At 37.5% G+C, this 17569-nt stretch overlaps 3 protein-coding genes and 1 non-coding gene across 4 annotated transcripts in view; 2 read left to right on the top strand and 2 right to left on the bottom strand.

Annotated features, from left to right (window-relative positions):
• LOC110455177 (archaemetzincin-2-like) overlaps positions 1-3723 on the bottom strand; it is a 7901-nt gene extending 4178 nt beyond the window's left edge. The window contains exons 1-3 of the mRNA XM_021505153.1: positions 3640-3723; positions 3413-3601; positions 1055-1571 (exon numbers count right to left, since the gene is read on the bottom strand). Of these exons, the coding sequence (XP_021360828.1) occupies positions 1055-1571; positions 3413-3590 (695 nt within the window). The 5' untranslated portion in view covers positions 3591-3601; positions 3640-3723. The remainder of the gene's footprint in view (positions 1-1054; positions 1572-3412; positions 3602-3639) is intronic.
• A 248-nt stretch (positions 3724-3971) lies between these two features.
• Trnar-acg lies at positions 3972-4044 on the top strand. Its single transcript has one exon. It is a non-coding gene; the product is annotated as a tRNA-Arg (tRNA).
• Positions 4045-6595: 2551 nt separating this feature from the next.
• On the top strand, positions 6596-14532 carry LOC110455178 (tetraspanin-9-like). The gene is made up of 8 exons (XM_021505155.1): positions 6596-6682; positions 7929-8019; positions 8933-9163; positions 11269-11343; positions 11702-11803; positions 12426-12620; positions 13250-13333; positions 13981-14532. The coding sequence occupies exons 2-8, from the start codon at positions 7960-7962 to the stop codon at positions 14053-14055; spliced, it is 822 nt and encodes a 273-aa protein (XP_021360830.1). The 5' UTR covers positions 6596-6682; positions 7929-7959; the 3' UTR covers positions 14056-14532.
• A 744-nt stretch (positions 14533-15276) lies between these two features.
• LOC110455169 (elastin-like) lies at positions 15277-17167 on the bottom strand. Its single transcript, XM_021505142.1, has 2 exons — positions 16357-17167; positions 15277-16124 (listed from the first exon to the last, which is right to left on the bottom strand). The coding sequence occupies exons 1-2, from the start codon at positions 17165-17167 to the stop codon at positions 15277-15279; spliced, it is 1659 nt and encodes a 552-aa protein (XP_021360817.1).
• Positions 17168-17569: the final 402 nt, after the last annotated feature.

The raw sequence follows: 17569 nt of genomic DNA on the forward strand, positions 1-17569 counted from the left end.
TCAGATTGTGAGAGTTGACAGGTTATCTCTCCCAATCAGATTGTGAGAGTTGACAGGTTATCTCTCCCAATCAGATTGTGAGAGTTGACAGGTTATCTCTCTCACTCAGATTGTGAGAGTTGACAGGTTATCTCTCCCAATCAGATTGTGAGAGTTGACAGGTGATCTCTCCCACTCAGATTGTGATCATGAGAGCGTACAGGTTATTTCTCCCAATCAGATTGTGAGAGTTGACAGGTTACCTCTCCCACTCAGATTGTGATCATGAGAGCGTACAGGTGATCTCTCCCACTCAGATTGTGAGAGTTGACAGGTTATCTCTCCCACTCAGATTGTGAGAGTTTTATCTGGAGGGACACAGATCCTGTCTATTACAGTTAACAATATTGGTGAAAAATTCAATGCATGCTTGTAACAAAATCAAAATCTTGTGCTTAGGTAATGTAGTGATTAGTATTGTATGAAAGGCACAAGAAGCAGCCTTGCTCAAGTCCATAAACAGTGTTGTCATTAAAAGCCTGGTATTTTGAAAAAGTAGCTGGCTCAGAGTTTTATTTGAAAGGAGCCTGGCATTCATCAACTCTGAACTGGCTACTTTTTCAAAATATGTACATGCATGTCTACCAGTATGTCAACACTACAGCGTGTGAACATGATATCGGTTGTTCTTTTCAAATCAACCATCTATTTCATACCTAGTGAGAACACTGATATAGCAGCAGTTACTAATGATAGCCTTGATCAAGTCAACATACATGCCAGATCTCACGGTGTGAGGCAAAATCTCACAGATTTTCACCTCGCTAAAGTCTCCCGGCATGGGACATGAATTTACAGAAAGTCCGCAAAACCTCACGTTTTTAAATAATCACTCGGTGAACCATTTTCTCGTTGTTGTTTACTCAAAGTTTTATAGATTTAACATTGTTATCAGCGATAAATCATGCAAAGTTGCATTTTTTAAGATGGGAAAGCGGCCAATTAATACAAACACTTCTGTGATCAGGATCTTATTGACAATAATTTTGGTTTTGGTTTTATTTAAAACTCTTACCTTTCCGGGTTGTAGACACTTGTAGGTTGATTTCCAAAGTTTGACAGGTAGCGAGCTAGAGAGTAGACACCACATCCTGATTGTGATTGTGCCAAACCAAACACAAAGTTCCAAGAGTCTTTAGGATACAGATCACACATTGTTATTCCTGCGACACAGAAAGCATCATCTGGAACAAGCGTTGTCATTTCCTTAAGAACTTGACCTGCGTCAACTTGATAAGTATTAGAGTTATTATTAAATCGATCAGGAACTTTTCCTTTTAAATTTCTTACTTTCATGACTTTCAGCTTAATTCCAAAAAATATGGACGCAAACTGCTTTAAAGGATCTAAAATATCAGCTGGAACAACTGTCTCATCAAATTGCAACGGCAGAAGATAAATCACATTGCGTTTCGGTGTGGGGTACTTGGCTGCCCCTTGCAGAAATCTTTTAAAAGATTGTGCCTCTGTTTTGTGTTCTGCTAGCCATTCAGATTTTTTCGGCTTCTTCATTGGAGTGAAAAATTCAGCATCTGTTAAAAAAATGATTAAATCATTATCATTTATGATTTTATTGATGAATATGGAGCAATTATTTGACTGAAAACAGATCCTGAACTACCTTGCATTGTATTCCTGTGATGTGAGCTACATGTGTAGTTATGTGTCATAAGATTATAGTTTCCTTTTACAGTAAATACACAGTATTTCAGGGTGTCAATTGACATTTAGTAATTTCAGAAATCAAATCACATCTTCCCTGAAATTTGTGGGGAAAAATATGCATGTTTCATAGATATCTTATTTCAAAACAAAGAGTTAAAGATCCTTTTGGGGCGTCAAAAATGAGCTACAGGTAGTACTAGCATGGGTAGTACTAATATTAATACCTGGTCACCTCTGCCGGGGACACAATATATAAAATTGTGTCCTCGTCAAAGGCTATGTTATTGCAGCTATAGCATCGGGTGACCAGTTTCTGAGCCCTTATGATGCTTCATCCTCCTTGCAGACATTAACAAAGAATTGATTTTATTCCCTGTAAATGATGACGTCAAAAAAAAATTGCAAACTACCAAAACAAGTATTACATGTGGAAGCAACAACTTTTGGGTCATTTGAAGGCCAGGTTGAGTACCATCCCCTGGCCCCATTCACACCTAGTGTGGCAGGGTTCAATTGTACATAGGATTAAGGTCGCCTTCTAGCTTCGAACTAGAGGGAATTTCCCTATAGCTCAGTGGTAGAGCGTCCGACTAGGAACCTGGAGATCGAGAGTTTGATCCCCGGTGGAAGCACACTATTCTCTTTCCTGTAACATATAGTGTCTGTGGCCCTCTCTGTAGTGACAGGGAGTTAGAACCTGGGTTGTGGTGTTTGAGGGCAAACACATTTAAAAAGGGAGGAGTGGTGTGGCAGGGTTCAATTGTACATATGATTAAGGTTGCCTTCTAGCTTCGAACTAGGGGGAATTTCCCTTTAGCTCAGTGGTAGAGCATCTGACTAGGAACCTGGAGATCGAGGGTTCGATCCCCGGTGGAAGCACACTATTCTCTTTCCTGTTACTCTAGTAACATCTTTAACCAAGGGGACATAGTTTTTACTTTTAGATTAAGCTGATTTCTCTTTTACCCTGTTTTAATTGGAGGTGTCTTATCGTCTTGAGCTGCGCAGAGTCATTTACACTCAAGCTGAGTACAACTTGTATCGGGAAGAAGAGTATATTCACAGAGACGTACAATGGTCAGGTATTTAATATTAAAACCTATTCTCCTCTGCCCTTGCATTGCCAGTTGTCTGCTGGATAACTAAACTACTAGGTAGCTAGTAAAGTGGATGGAAAACAACTCAACACAATGTCCTGGCCACAGAAGTCAATGGGGTACTGAAGTGTCGTTTTATCATCGAATGGTTGGAGCACAAATACCCTGCGTCCGGGTCTATCCGTCCTTAAAAAATTCTTGTTAGCGCTGTTTATCGGATGGGGTACTGACGTGTCACTGTCAGTACAGAGGTGTTTCGATACTTTCAAATTTTGAATATTTTATTAAATTTTGGGCACTTTCACCGTTGTACTTTATTTGCTGTGCTTCTAAATGGTACTGACCAACTTCAACAATTTGAAGATAAAATCTTCTGTGTGCTGAGTAATGGGATTTTGTATTTAGGAGGGGGCAGGCCGGGGCTTATTCTAGTACTTATATTAATACCCGGTCTCTTCTGTCCCGGTCTGACGACGCAATAGTATGAATATAGCCCTATAAAAACATCTCGTCGTCAGAAGCTACGTGTAACGTTATCGCAGCTAAGCTTACTCTGATGGGTCTACATGCCCGTAGCACCTATCTTTTTTTTATTATTAAATTCACCATACCAGGAATAAATACTTTGGCATCTTTTACAAGATCTTCCTGTTGTCGTTTCCTCGCCGCTCGTCCAGTGACGGACTTCAGTTGGATATAACCATCCTGATTGGTTTCTAAACCAATAGCAGACCAATGTAACTGATCAGTTTTCGAACTATCTGACACACTTCTCGGTCGAGCGGCCATAAATGATATCAGGGAATCAAACAGCTGACATCCAAAACTGCAAGTATCACCGGTAATCAAACAACCACAGATGATGTAGGCCAGTGTAAGTCATAATAAAAGTTTTCCAAATATGTTGCAATCCACATTGGTACTATTTGTTGTTTCATAACAAAAAAGAGTTCCGACTATAGATTCCCGCGCATTTTAACAATGTACAGAGATATTGTGTGAAGCAGTGCGGTAGCATGCTAATACGGCACGTTGCACACAAGGGCATAAGTTTGATTTCAATTTCATCCAATAAAAATATATTCAACCAACCTAAATATTCAGAACATTTGCCTATGTTAAGTCGAGAACATCCTCTTAGCCATTTAAATACCCGCATTGGGGTATGGAGGGCTTGTGGCGCAATGGATAACGCGTCTGACTACGGATCAGAAGATTCCAGGTTCGAATCCTGGCAAGCTCGTAATTTTCCTATTTTTTTCTTGCTTTTTAATACATTTGACAGATTCCGGCACAGGGCTTTAATACACAAACATTTAAATCAATATACAAACTATCCATCAAGTATAAAGGAACTGAATCCTACAAAACCATAGGTCTGCACAAGTTACAGTTAAAGCTGGTGTTTCACAAGGTTCTGTCCTTGGGCCCATTCTTATCTGGATTTATATAAATTATACAGCGGACAATTTGATTAAGGTGACAGTACCCAAATCGGATCACCAAACCATCATTTTATTCATTCATTGAAAAATCTGAGGAGGAATCATATTATATCTATTCTATCATTGTTATAACTAAGTAATTTTGCAAAAAGTGATCCGATTTGGGCACTGATCCGACTTGGGTACTGCCTCCTTATACTTCCACCGAGTAACAAGTCAAATTATTGTATTCGGTAAACACATAACTGTATTTAGTGTATATATGTCCTTACCGGTAAAGACGTACACACTGTATTTAGTGTATATTTGTCGACTCCTTAAATACTCGTGTGAAGTTTGGAACTCTTGTAATACTCAGATTTCGACGAAACTCGACAATTTACAAATGATAAAGCTGGTAGAATAATTAAAGGACTTCCAACTTAAAACCTTTAACCCTTTAACTCCAACACACACACAAAGGAAAACGATCACTAGAATTACGTAGACGCAATAAGAAATAAATCATGTTCCATGACTTAATATTTGGCAATACTTCTGAAGATTTCCAAAGATCAGACCATCAATTATTCAATCAAAACCAATATTGAAACCCTTTATATCGCTTTACTGTCTCAAAATTGCCTTTAATTCTCATATTCCAGCGATTTGTGGAAAAAATTGCCCCAAAGTAGCAAACCCTGTGAAACGAAGAATCGTCTAAAACACAGCTTTGTAAAATTCGCCAGGATTTCTTTGAATATAATAATAATAATTCGAGGTTCATATATAACGCTATATTTACATTAGCGCTGCAACCCACTATATGAACATTACCAGCAGAAATGCATTTCATTTGAGTATGAAAGCAAAAACTCGTGATGTAACACGTGGTTTACTTATGACGTCATAGATGAACTTTGTTAAATGAGAGTCTTAATTGTCGCTTCGATTCGGAAAACATGGAGAATGCGCCTGCGTCATAGAACAAATGAATAAAATTAAACAATTGTTCTATACATGTAGCAAAAGTGTAAGTATATGGATCTAAAGGCGTTTTTTTAATGTCCATGCCGGTATGAACGCAAAAAGGTTACACTCATGAAGCCCTAGTCCAAATTATTCTGACGTTTTATCGACTTTTTTATATCGGTCTGTCGTCGAATGAAGCCCTAGCTCTCTCCACAAACCCATTCTTTTGAAATGACTTATTCTATAATTAACTGATCTATTTTTAGTAGGCAGTCTTGCCTAAATTCGATATTTACTCACTCGATGTCTCAATCAAAAATATTTGCACATATTGAGACATTGGCTTGACCACGTGCACACAGGTACGAATGGCTCCCGGCCTTTTGGGTCATCTATTGGTCAGGCATGTTGAATTAGTTAGTCATGTGGTCAGAAAGTGTCACATTTTAAGCATTGCACTGAAACCAGGCTAAATGACCAACACCCATTTACCTATGACAGCATGCGCAGTGTATGTCCTCGGGCTTGACGTGACAAAATCGTTCCTCGCGTGCGGAATCGGGATTTTCGTTTTCAAATATCATATATATGTTATATCTAATGTGTGAAATTGACAACGGATATAACCACAGTAGAGCATGGGAGGTACAGACTTGGAACAACTTAATAAAGGAGGCATTCAATCTCGGTGCTGGTCATGCACAAAAATTGAAAATGTATCCCCCTTTGAGAAAACAGAAAAATATAGATACCCCCCTCCCACACACACAATCAAAAACTTGAAAATGAAAAATACATCGACTCGCTTACATATTCGAAATTAAATATAATAAATACATGACTGACGACTGACGTATGTTCGGAGCATTATCAGAAAACAAGTTTTTAAATTTATTTGATGACAAATATAGGACCACCTTGACAAACACCAATGTCAGTGTTAAAAGTGGGCTTCAATTTTCTCCCTAGTTTTCAATAAAAACAACAACGACACAATGGTTTTTATATACAATGCTAACATTATCGTGTGAAATATATTATTTTGATAACAAATATGACACTTATTCATGATACAACCGTATTTTATTGCTTTAATGGGAAATTAATGTGCAATTTGCATAAATGAGAGCACTCTCATTTTGTTCACGTTAATAAACATAGTTCTAAAGAGAGCCTAATTTTCATAGTTCTTGAAAATTGGAAGCCAAAAATATCTTTCAGCATGAATAATTACAAAAAGAAAAAAATAGATAAATCTATTCAATTTTAATTCACAATGGAAATATTGTGCTTTCTCTCAACTTTCTATTTATTGTTTTCTTGTATAGGAACCAAACTACCCTGGGTCTTGAAATATAACCCGTATGTTGTTCATGTCCAGGAATAGGTGGCATGAAATACTGATAAAGGCATTCATTCAAGGTCACAAGGGTCCAGTGTGTAAAAGTAAAAACGAAATTTGTTCTGCACGAGGAATCAGATAAGGTGAGCCTTAATGCCTTGCTTTCTTTCTTTATTCCTAAATGTATAAACAGGTTGTTATTGTTTCACAATATTTGTTTTGTATTCCATTGTAAACGAAGGCAAGTTAGACACAATACAAACAAAAGCATATTATTAAACGTAGCTAATGTTCTTTTATATACCTAACTGTGTATATACGTGTGAGACCTATATCTATTACCGGAAGTCATACGCGTCCTTACATAGTTTTTCTATTTTGTCAATCCAGTATATCCAATTTTCATTTTAGTACTTTTGTTCCTGACTGTGACCGTACTTGTATTGTGTGGTGTTTATTTTTGTTATATTCATGTAAATGGTTTACTTTTATATAAATTTGTTTTGTATGTGACTGTTAATCTATACATTCTATGATGTGATTGAGAAATGTTCGTATTTATGTCTATAAATAGGGAGGGACTGCTTTGAGAATTTGATAAATCAATTTGTCTTCACTATCGTTATAATTGCTTACAGATCTACAATACCATTCTAACGCATAGTCTCTAAATGTGCATCACAAGAACGCTTAGAATATACAAAGGGAGTTAATTACTGTCTCATACATAGTTAAAACCGAGACAATTTAACTAGAATAAACAAATCTATCAAAAGCTCCGTTTTTATATAAAAAAAAAGTCATTTGTTTGAATCTTAACGGCGCAAAAACACAAAAAGAGGTAATCAGGGTCAATAAAAATTAGCTAATACAAGTTAAATAAAATAACATCAAACAAACGAAAAGGTGGAAGACAAACGTCAATTTGAAAAGTAAAAACGGCTATGGTTAGGTGTTTCTTATTGAACAGATCAACAATTATAAGTAGGTTAGAACTGTAGAGATTTTTACTGTTTCTTTATTAAAAAATTACTTCCTCCTTAATGCATAAACTGAAATAAAAAATATATATGTTGAAACAATAACAGAAAATCGGGATCGGGGCCAAATGAAAAAAATATATCTTAGCTTGATTATATTACATGTAGTAATAGACAGCGTCGCATAAAAAAGCCTAATTATATATAATTTATAAGTAAGACATTGATATGATACAGGTCATCCGGAATGTAGACCACTGGGTAATCGATGACCAATTATTGATTGACACGCACGGTTATTGATATGTCAAAATATTACATACCGTCTCCAATGCGCATGCGTGATATATCGAGGTTGATAAACCCCCAATTCGATGTTTTGAGAGTATCATTTACATTTCGGATTTAGCGGCTGTCTGGACACGTGCACGCCGACCATCATGAATATCCTTGGGAAAATTGGCAGAGTATTTCTAATTGTCTTGAATTCTATATTCTTGGTAAGTGAACAATTTATTTATTTTTAATCAATTTACAAGATTATGAACTATTTTGTTCGTTATATAAGTTTTAGTGGCGGGTATATAAAAAGAAGAGAGGGAGAAACACATGTCCCATAACAGCATTAACCATTTAAACATTGTGGTAGAATTGTCGATGTTCTGGTGTTCCGCAAGGTAAACTGTTGGTCTTTGATTTCTTTTTGAGTATATTTGCATCATGAAAAATCTTTCTTATAAAAGTGTAAAATCGGATTTTCACTTTTACGCGCAAGAAACAAGCATATTTCACAACAAATATATACAATTATGTTTTCATCTTTAACAGCTGGTATATTTGGTTTTTACGGATATGGTCAGAAATATGAAATATTAGTTACGAAAACATTGTGTCGAAACGTGCCCTCTTTCTACTGTTTGCCATTTTAGTAACAAAAACTCACATTTTGCAGAAAAAACCGTTTTAGTTACTTACAGAATTAATTAAACCGATTTGTAGTCTTTACAAATTACTTTAATAGAAAAACATATTTATAACTTAATAAATCAATTAAAAAATTCTTTTTTAATTCAAGTTCATGGGAATTTTATGGAAATTATTTCATTCCAATATTTCTCCGTCATTTAATTCTTTATTCCATCTCTCCATTAATCCACTCCTCCCTCCCTCCCCCTCTCCCTCATCCTATATTCACTCATCTCTCCATCTCTCCACCATGTTTTCCTCTCTCCTTCTTCACTCACATTTCACCTTAAACAATTCTCCCCTGTATCTCTCCATTCGATTTCTCCCTTCATTTCTCCATCAATCGATTTCTCCCTCTTTCAATCAGCGAATTCCTCCATCTTTCCATCATGGAATTCCTCATTCTCTGATCAGTTTACTTAATACCCTTTGTCTCCTTGTCCTCAGATACTGGGCGTAGCTGCGTTTATTGGTGGAATCGTGTTTTACAACAACAGTGGCGCCACTGGTCATAATGTAGCGGAAGTGATGAACCAGATCACGATCGGGAGCTTCACCTTGGCAAATCTCGTCAAACTCATCGCCGGCCTCTTCATCGCTGTCGGAGTCATCGTCGTAATCGTTGCTGTTGTCGGAATCATCGGCGCGTCGAAACAACAGAGAGTACTGCTCATTATCGTAAGTTTGCGTGTGAAATGTCTTACTCGTTCTGTGCGTGTTTCATTTTATATTTTGACAAATTGTAGTACGTCATGATATACTATTATCATATCAAACAATGAAATCGTGTTTCTTTTCCAAGACCGACTTATATGACACAAAGTTTTTGTTTTTTTGTTTTCGGAATTTTTAGACCACAATGCGTTTTTAAATTGCTTCCGCGTATGTACGAAACGAATAATTACAGGACACTGCTTCGGTAGATTTTAATTTGATTTGCAATAGCGCCTCGTTTTGTACGCATACAGGGGCATGCTCGTTTTTAAATTAAACATTGACACGGTAAAAAGACTGTCGGAAATGCAAATCTTATTGTAGTATCGGAAGGCTCACCAGAAACAAATACCAGCTAAATCAGTCGGTCCCTATGATCCAACCAGTCAAATTGCTCTGAACACAATAAAAGTTAGCAGCGCAGATCCCATGAAATATTAGTATTGTGGATAACATCCGGATAAACGATTTCTGCGTATCAATGGGGGGAAAATCGAATTCTCCGAATTGTCAGTGCGAGATCGATCAGTCTTGATCATACCTAGATATGATTCACGCGGTAAATACACATGTAAGTCATTTTTTTCGCTCGCGGCCTGTGTACCGGTAAGTAATAGTTCAAGTGACATACTAACCGATTTTTTTACCGTGAAATCATCCGGAACAAAATAGCCCGGGGCGGACTCTGACATTACGTTCACTATGTTTTGAGTAATATACCACTTTGACTCAATATGGTTCACTTTACATAGCAAACGCGATAGTAAAATATTTGCCCCACCCATTCTTACAGAAGTCAACCAAAAAAGTAAAAAAAATATATATGACACTTCAGTTAATTATGAATTGTCATAGAAATAAATAAGTAAATGCTAGTCTGGCTGATCATACAGTGAACTTTATATTGAACAGAAAACTTCATTACATTTGAATATTGAGAATGAAAAGTTGATATCGATAGTTTTATTTGTTTTCTGCGTGAGTCTATATATCAGGCATGGGACCGGGTGTAGTACTTATAAATCAATACATAGGCATGTAAATACATTAGTTAATGAATAAAATAAACTAATCAATAACTAAAGTTGATTTATTTGTTTTCTGCCTATATGGACCTAGTGTAATGTATATAAAGAAACTGATATATTTAAGAAAAACCTAAAAAAAAACCCACCTGAAATAGTTGATTTCTAGTTTGGCCACCCCTCCTTCTTCCAGTTTAGCGATGAAAGTCTGAATAAAGAAAACCCGAAAATTTAAATATATACTAGATTAAGTGATTTGAGAAAACTGACATATTCGTCATAAAAAAGATAATACCGCGAACATATTTGAACGCCTCTTAAACATACGAGATATACAAATATAATTAAATATTGGTTGAAAATTGCTCACAACCAGAAACGTGTACGTGTTAAGTCTGTCTATAGTGAGCTAAACACACAAGCAGAAACGTGTACTTGTTAAGTCCGTCTATAGTGAGCTATACACACAACCAGAAACGTGTACGTGTTAAGTCTGTCTATAGTGAGCTAAACACACAAGCAGAAACGTGTACTTGTTAAGTCTATCTATAGTAAGCTTTACACACAAGCGTAAACGTGTACTTGTTAGGTCTGTCTATAGTAAGCTTTACACACAAGCGTAAACGTGTACTTGTTAAGTCTGTCTATAGTGAGCTATACACACAACCAGAAACGTGTACGTGTTAAGTCTGTCTATAGTGAGCTATACACACAAGCAGAAACGTGTACTTGTTAAGTCTATCTATAGTGAGCTATACACACAACCATAAACGTGTACTTGTTAAGTCTATCTATAGTAAGCTTTACACACAAGCGTAAACGTGTACTTGTTAGGTCTGTCTATAGTGAGCTATACACACAAGCGGAATTATGGCGTATTGTAAATTGGGCTGAGTTAGTTAAACACGTATTATGTTCTCATGGTGTTGGTTATTTATGGCTTGAATAAGGAGTTGTTAATATCATTGGTGTATATTGCAAATGCAGATTAATACTATTATTTGAACATATATATACATTAATTGTTCCCTCGTCAAATTCCAGTATGCCATCGTTGTGATCATCGTCATTATCATGCAGCTTGTCATCGCCGGGGGAGTGTCCCAGATGAAAAATGACGTAAGTTGTTGAAGCTCGTCTTATGATCATCTGGCTTTTATTTTAATATTTAAATAGAGGGAAAACCGGAAGTACACTTTCACTGCATTGATACTGCTCCTGTCTCAACTGTGAAACTGAAAATAAATGATGCGAGTAAATTAATATATTTTTTACAATATTATAATAGAGTAAGAAGTATTTTTAATATCTTCACTGGTACAGCGATCAATCTGTAAGGCAATTTAGTGTTTGACATTAATTTTCAGAGATCGCAGGAACATATCAGCCTTAAACATGTTTTATCACACATAAAATATTTACGTTGAGATATTTCCTTTGTATCAGCTTGAACTAACAAATATATTTTTTTCTACAGCTGAATTCGACAGTGAAGAACCGGATGTTGGAACTACTTCGACCTTACGAGGGCAACCAAGGCAGTGCCCTCACCACAGCCTGGAACTGGCTTTTTATGACAGTAAGTACACTGTGCACTTCCGGTTAAACGAGCTGGAGGATATTACCGGTTTCATGACTGGCGTTTCCTCCTTCCGGTTTATTGTCAGGCGACTTCCGGCTATAATTATACTGATAAGCATTGTGTATAACTTCTATACTGCACTTTTTTGCTAACAGATACGTCATGACAGCATTATGGGTATTTTTTGCGGTTGTTAAGTTTATTTTAAACTGTTCACTCATTAATCTATTATTAATTTACAAACATGTTTATAGTCAATTTTAAGCTGAAAGAGCTTTATAAATTCCTTTGTTTAAACTCGTATTGACGAATTCCAATTACGTTGTTGATAAACTTCGTTCTATAACTTCCGGTTTCGGTCGCCATAAAAGACATTTGAAAATCGGAAACCGTCGGCATTTTCCGTAAACGCTAATATATTACTCGACAGATTCCGCACCTACATCACTGGAATATTTGTGTTCTCGTTTACGGAGAGTGCCGATACTACCCGATTAAGGCATTTTGGTTATTTTCCTGGTATAACGTCATTTGACTTATTTTGCACAAGTAACTCTTACAGTTTTAAACAGTAAAGAAAATGTATAATGCATTGCTTTCATTGCTTTTCTGTGTCCAGTTTGACTGTTGCGGCGTCAACCCATTGATCCAAACCAACGACATGGTGTACACATTCTGGTGGAGGAACTTCAACAGGGGCACTGATCAGATCCCTGGGTTTTGTTGTAGGGACGCTAACCCACAGAACGCACAGTTTAACGCTCGACAGGCCTGTACGATAGCACCCACCTCGCTCAACTCCTTCGTAGACAGGGTAAGTACCGACATACATGGGAAATATACGTAATTTAGGTAACTTTTCATCGGGGAAAATTAAGCGACTTTCAGAGATTTGAATTATTGCATTACACAAAAATACTATCATTATACCTCTAATTTGTTTTAGAGTTATGTCACTGGTAACTGCAAGCATATACCGCTAAAATAAATATTGAACTTGAGATGTATTTTGTTAGGAGTCATATCTCATCTTTAAGGGTATATGTGCCACTTTTTAACTTATATACCACAAATATGTGTTAGAGTTATCTCCCTTACGAATAATGTTACTTCACATATATGTGACGCAAGCGGTATGTGTTAGAGTTATCTAAAGGATATGTTGCATCACTCTCATTTGATACAGAGCGATTTATGCTGGAGTAATCTTCCTTCAGAATAAAATTGTTTTAAGGTTATCTCCCATGGTTATATTTTCAATTGACGTTATCTGATAATTAAGATAACGTTGCCGTTCATAAAACAAGTATTTTTTGGTATCTTCCATTATATAGTCGATTTGTTGTATACACGTCATTGTTCGTTATCTTTGGAGTATTCATTTACATTTAAATGAATTTTAGATGTCGCACATGTTTTGATGACGTCATACTTTTTTTACAGGGATGCTTTGACGTGTTGTACCAGACTTTGAATAAGTATAACATCGAAGCCATCATCGGATGTATTATCTTCCTGTTGGTCGAGGTAAGTTCCAGTGGCGCTTGCAGCCCTCTTTTCGCCCCTTTTGTTTTCCGCGATCCGGGCACTTTGGATACGTATCTGTCTGTACTTTGCAGTCTAAAGGCTGCGATATAAATAGGCTACACCCACCACAGAGGACGTCATATACTTAATTGTTGGGGAAGTAAACTAAGAAGCTAGATTGAGAAATAACTCCAGATTGAGAAATAACTCTAGTACCTTAAACAATCACTTATTTCATGCTAATTTAATAGATTTTCAGCACTGTCAATGTGGACATCCTATCGAAGATACATATCACTTCTTTTTTACTTGCAATAATTATGTAGATCAGAGAATTAAACTCTACCGCGAATTAAATGATTTCATTCCACTTAACTTGCAGCTACTACTATACGGTAAAAGNAAGCTAAAGTGTACTGTTTTTGAGGTAACGATATTGGCGCTGCCCATCTATGATGCAGGGTTACTTAGGAAACTATAGGAGCAGTATGACTTGAAGTTAACCCTGCTAAATACGTAGTAAATTTGTATGTAACACTTCCTTGTACTATAAACAATGACTGTCTTTTATAACTGACACTTAAGCTTAACCTACTTTTCAAACACAAAAAAATCTTTAAACATATTTTTCTCTTTTCTTTTTACAGATCGCCGCTTTTACATTTTCTGTCGTCATGGCACATCAAATCGGCCGTACCGCTAGTAAAAAGAATATCACGTGATTGTGGTCAACAGCCAAAAATAGGCACGTATACGTAAAGGACGAGGTTTATATAGAAAGTGACGCAATTGATAAGTTTTATCTTGGAAATCCCTCGGACGAATTAACTCAGGAACTGACATAAACACGGAGATCAAGTACAAGATGTAACCAAATAGATGAACGAATTGTTTTTGGAAACCACCTGATGGATAAATTAACAAGGAAACCACGTGACTGGTACGGACCAAGAGTTCAATTTGGAAATCACGTGGTGGACGAGTTAGTCACGTGATTGAGAGGTCACATAATGGACAAGTAAGTCACGTGATGGACGAATTTTATTTATGTTGGATAAGCAGATATTTTGTACCAACCAGGACATTTTTAATATTTTGACAATTTAATTACCCTGCTAGCTGGTTTGCTTACATATATAATATTCATAAGCATATATATGTACATATGTTGAGTATTTTATACTTTTATATTATGAAATTGTGATTTTTTGTAAATAAAAAAATGAAGATATAAAAAGTATATTTGTTATAGATCTATACAATGTGGGGCCGCGGTTGCCAAGTGGTTAAGTCGTCTGACATTCTGCTGCAACTAGCCCTCTACCACTGGGTCTCAGATTCGAGACCAATGTGGACAGTCGCCATGGAGGTACTGGCCTCAGGTTGGTGGTTTTTCTCCTGGTTCTTCGGCTTTCTTCCACCAACAAAATCTGGAACGTCCTTAAATGCTTGGCTTGATTTGTTTGTGGTTTACGTCCTATTAACAGCTATGGTCATTTAAGGATGTTCCAGGTATCAATCAATGAGTTTGTTTGTGTTTTGGTTTGTGCGAGAAATTTACGTCGTTTTCTCAAAAATTGATGACGTTACTCTCACAAACAAGTGACGTAACATTGAATACCTGCTCCAAAGAGAAGATAACTCTGCAATACGCAAAGACGGAATACCAGGCACTGGTTTATTGATGACGTCATCTAAACCAGGCACTGGTTTATTGATGACGTCACCTATACCAGGCACTGGCTTATTGATGAGGCCACCTATACCCGGCATTGATTTATTGATGACATCACCTATAGCAGGCGCTGATTTATTGATGTCACATATTTATTTTAGGATCCACTGTATCGATGATTTCAGTAAGTCCAGTAATGTCTTTGACAAGCAAAGATTTATTGCACCCTTGACATATACATTTGAATTAAAGTTGAGGTATATACTGGCTAGCCTACCATTCCAGTAATCTCCTGACCAAATACAATACCAGGCGCTGATTTATTTATGACGTCACCTATACCAGGTGCTGATTTATTGATGTCACCTATTCCAGGCACTGATTTATTGATGAGGCCAGCTATACCAGGCGCCGATTTATTGATGACGTCACCTATCCCAGGCACTGATTTATTGATGATGACACCTATACCAGGCACTGATTTAGTGATGATGTCACCTATACCAGGCACTGGTTTATTGATGACGGCATCTAAACCAGGCACTGGTTTATTGATGACGGCATCTAAACCAGGCACTGGTTTATTGATGACGGCATCTAAACCAGGCACTGGTTTATTGATGACGTCTCCTATACCAGGCACTGGCTTATTGATGACGTCGCCTATGCCAGGCGCTGATTTATTGATGACGGGACCTATACCAGACACTGATTTATTGATGCTGTCACCTATACCAGGCGCTGATTTGTTGATGTCACCTATACCAGGCGCCGATTTATCGATGAGGCCACCTATACCAGGCACTGATTTACTGATGACATCACCTATACCAGGCGCTGATTTATTTATGACGTCACCTATACCAGGTGCTGATTTATTTATGACGTCACCTATACCAGGTGCTGATTTATTTATGACGTCACCTATACCAGGCACTGATTCATTGATGACATCACCTATACCAGGAACTGATTTATTGATGTCACCTATACCAGACGCTGATTTATTGATGTCACCTATCCCAGGCACTGATTTATTGATGACGTGACCTATACCGGGCACTGATTTATTGATGTCACCGATACCAGGCGCTGATTTATTGATTTCACGAATACCTGCTCCAAAGAGAAGATAACTCTGCAATACGCAAAGACGGAATCCCAGGCACTGGTTTATTGATGACGTCACCTATGCCAGGCACTGGCTTATTGATGACGTCGCCTATGCCAGGCGCTGATTTATTGATGACATCACCAAGACCAGGCGCTGATTTATTGATGTCACCTATAACAGGCTCTGATTTATTGATGTCACCTATACAAGGCACTGATTTATTGATGACATTACCTATACCAGGCGCTGATTTATGAAGGACATCACCTATACCAGGCACTGATTTGTTGATGACATCACCTGGACCAGGCACTGATTTATTGATGATGACACCTATACCAGGCACTGATTTACTGATGACATCACCTATACCAGGCGCTGATTTCTTGATGACATCACCTATACCAGGCGCTGATTTGTTGATGACGTGACCTATACCAGGCGCTGACTTATTGATGAGGCCACCTATACGACGCGCCGATTTATTGATGAGGCCACCTATCCCAGGCGCCGATTTATTGATGAGGCCACCTATCCCAGGCGCCGATTTATTGATGAGGCCACCTATCCCAGGCGCCGATTTATTGATGAGGCCACCTACACCAGGCGCCGATTTATTGATGACGTCACCTATACCAGGCACTGGTTTATTGATGACGTCCCCTATACCGGGCACTGGCTTATTGATGACGTCACCTATACCAGGAGCTGATTTCTTGATGTCACCTATTCCAGGCGCTGATTTATTGATGATGTCACCTATACCCGGCACTGATTTATTGATGACATCTCTTATACCAGGCACTGATTTATTGACGAGGCCACCTATACCAGGCGCCGAGTTATTGATGAGGCCACCTATACCAGGCGTTGATTTATTGATGTCACTTATACCAGGCGCTGATTTATTGACGTCACCTATACCAGACGCTGATTTATTGATGTCACCTATTCCAGGCGCTGATTTATTGATTTCACCTATTCCAGGCACTGATTTATTGATGAGGCCACCCATACCAGGCGCCGATTTATTGATGTCGCACATACCCGGCGCTGATTTATTGATGTCACATATTTATTTTAGGAGCCTCTGTATCTATGATTTCAGTAAGTACAGTAATGTCTTTGGCAAGCAAAGATTTATTGCACCCTTGACATATTCATTTGAATTAAAGTTGAGGTATATTCTGGCTAGCCTACCATTCCAGTAATCTCCTGAACAAATACACTATCAGGCCTATACCAGGCGCTGATTTATTGAGGTCACCTATACCATGCACTGATTTATTGATGTCACCTATAACAGGCTCTGATTTATTGATGTCACCTATAACAGGCTCTGATTTATTGATGTCACCTATAACAGGCTCTGATTTATTGATGTCACCTATAACAGGCTCTGATTTATTGATGTCACCTATACCGGGCACTGATTTATTGATGTCAC

The sequence above is a fragment of the Mizuhopecten yessoensis genome, unplaced genomic scaffold (genome assembly GCF_002113885.1).
Source record: "Mizuhopecten yessoensis strain PY_sf001 unplaced genomic scaffold, ASM211388v2 scaffold8149, whole genome shotgun sequence".
Taxonomy (NCBI): Eukaryota; Metazoa; Mollusca; class Bivalvia; order Pectinida; family Pectinidae; genus Mizuhopecten; species Mizuhopecten yessoensis.